Source organism: Sinocyclocheilus grahami, unplaced genomic scaffold (assembly GCF_001515645.1).
Source record: "Sinocyclocheilus grahami isolate Dianchi unplaced genomic scaffold, SAMN03320097.WGS_v1.1 scaffold43307.1, whole genome shotgun sequence".
Classification (NCBI taxonomy): Eukaryota; Metazoa; Chordata; class Actinopteri; order Cypriniformes; family Cyprinidae; genus Sinocyclocheilus; species Sinocyclocheilus grahami.
Window position 1 is genome coordinate 1 of NW_015524413.1, and position 1,143 is coordinate 1,143.

The 1,143-nt window shown below is 35.5% G+C and overlaps 1 protein-coding gene across 1 annotated transcript; it reads right to left on the reverse strand.

Annotated features, from left to right (window-relative positions):
• Window positions 1–61: 61 nt before the first annotated feature.
• LOC107580756 (sterol O-acyltransferase 1-like) lies at window positions 62–831 on the reverse strand (the record flags this gene model as incomplete). The annotated part of the gene is made up of 3 exons (XM_016266399.1): window positions 62–147; window positions 219–297; window positions 481–831. Coding segments are annotated over 3 exons (516 nt in total), but the record flags the coding sequence as incomplete, so codon positions are not given.
• Between the last annotated feature and the right edge of the window lie 312 nt (window positions 832–1,143).

Sequence of the window (1,143 nt, forward strand, 5' to 3'; positions counted from 1 at the left end):
ACACACACACACACACATATATATAAATATAAATAAAATGTAAAACCAATATTAGTGAGTCTTACCGTGGATAATTGTCTCTGTATATTAGGGTAGGTGCAAAGAGAAAGTAAATGTACTGGGTGAACTGAGGTACAGCTAATGAATCTGAAAAAAAAAAATGAAGTTTTTATCAGTTTATTTTTGTGAATTTACTAACATCTAAGTAAAGATCTTACTTGTTTTGGTTCGTTCTAAGGATTGCACTCTTGGCACATTTTCCCTGATGAAAGAGTGAGCCTTCATTATCAGTCGCACCTGTTTAAAACAGAACCAATAGCAACAACTAGATTCAGCAGTGAAACTAAAATAAACATCTTCAAATATTATTAGATTTTTAACAAGTAACAAATTCAAATAAACACATGAAAGCAGAAAATAGAGCAAGCAATAATCAACAGAGTGATATAAAAAAATCCTATTGCTATGGTTACTGAGTACCTGTTCCAGAATAAGTATGAAGCATGAAGCAGGGGGAAGGCCGTTTTTCAGCACCACATATGTGGGTAGGAAACCCAAACACAGCCCCTGGTACAGAAGCAAGAGAGAACCAGCCAGCACTGTCCATAAGGCCCGATGGCTTGACGTGGGGTAAACACTGGCCCAGACACTGAGCAGTATATATGGAACCACAAGGGTGGACAGGAACATACACATCCACGTAACAACCACTAGGGGGAACTGGCCAAACGCATACACCAACAGATCAAACTCAAGCACCAGTCTAGAGAGAGCAAGAAAGAAAGATTTTTGCGGCTTACACAGTTTAGCAATCTTACTTGGAGTAAAAGGTTATTGTCTCACTTTACTCCGAGACAGACTGAAGGTACATGATAAACTAGTGAGAAAACACTTTTGAATCTTTTTGCATGTATCAGTCAGAAGAAATCTGATCCATTCATATTAATTAGCTTGTGCTGCCATTGCTAAATCATTTAAATCATTTTACCACCTACAAAAAGTTAAAATGTTCAACAAATTATTATTAACATGTATAAAATTATTTTAGTTAGGGAATTAATTCAATTAAAATAGTTACAGTAATAGCACATTACTTCAATACATTTTACATTTAGTCATTTAGCAGACGCTTTTATCCAAAGC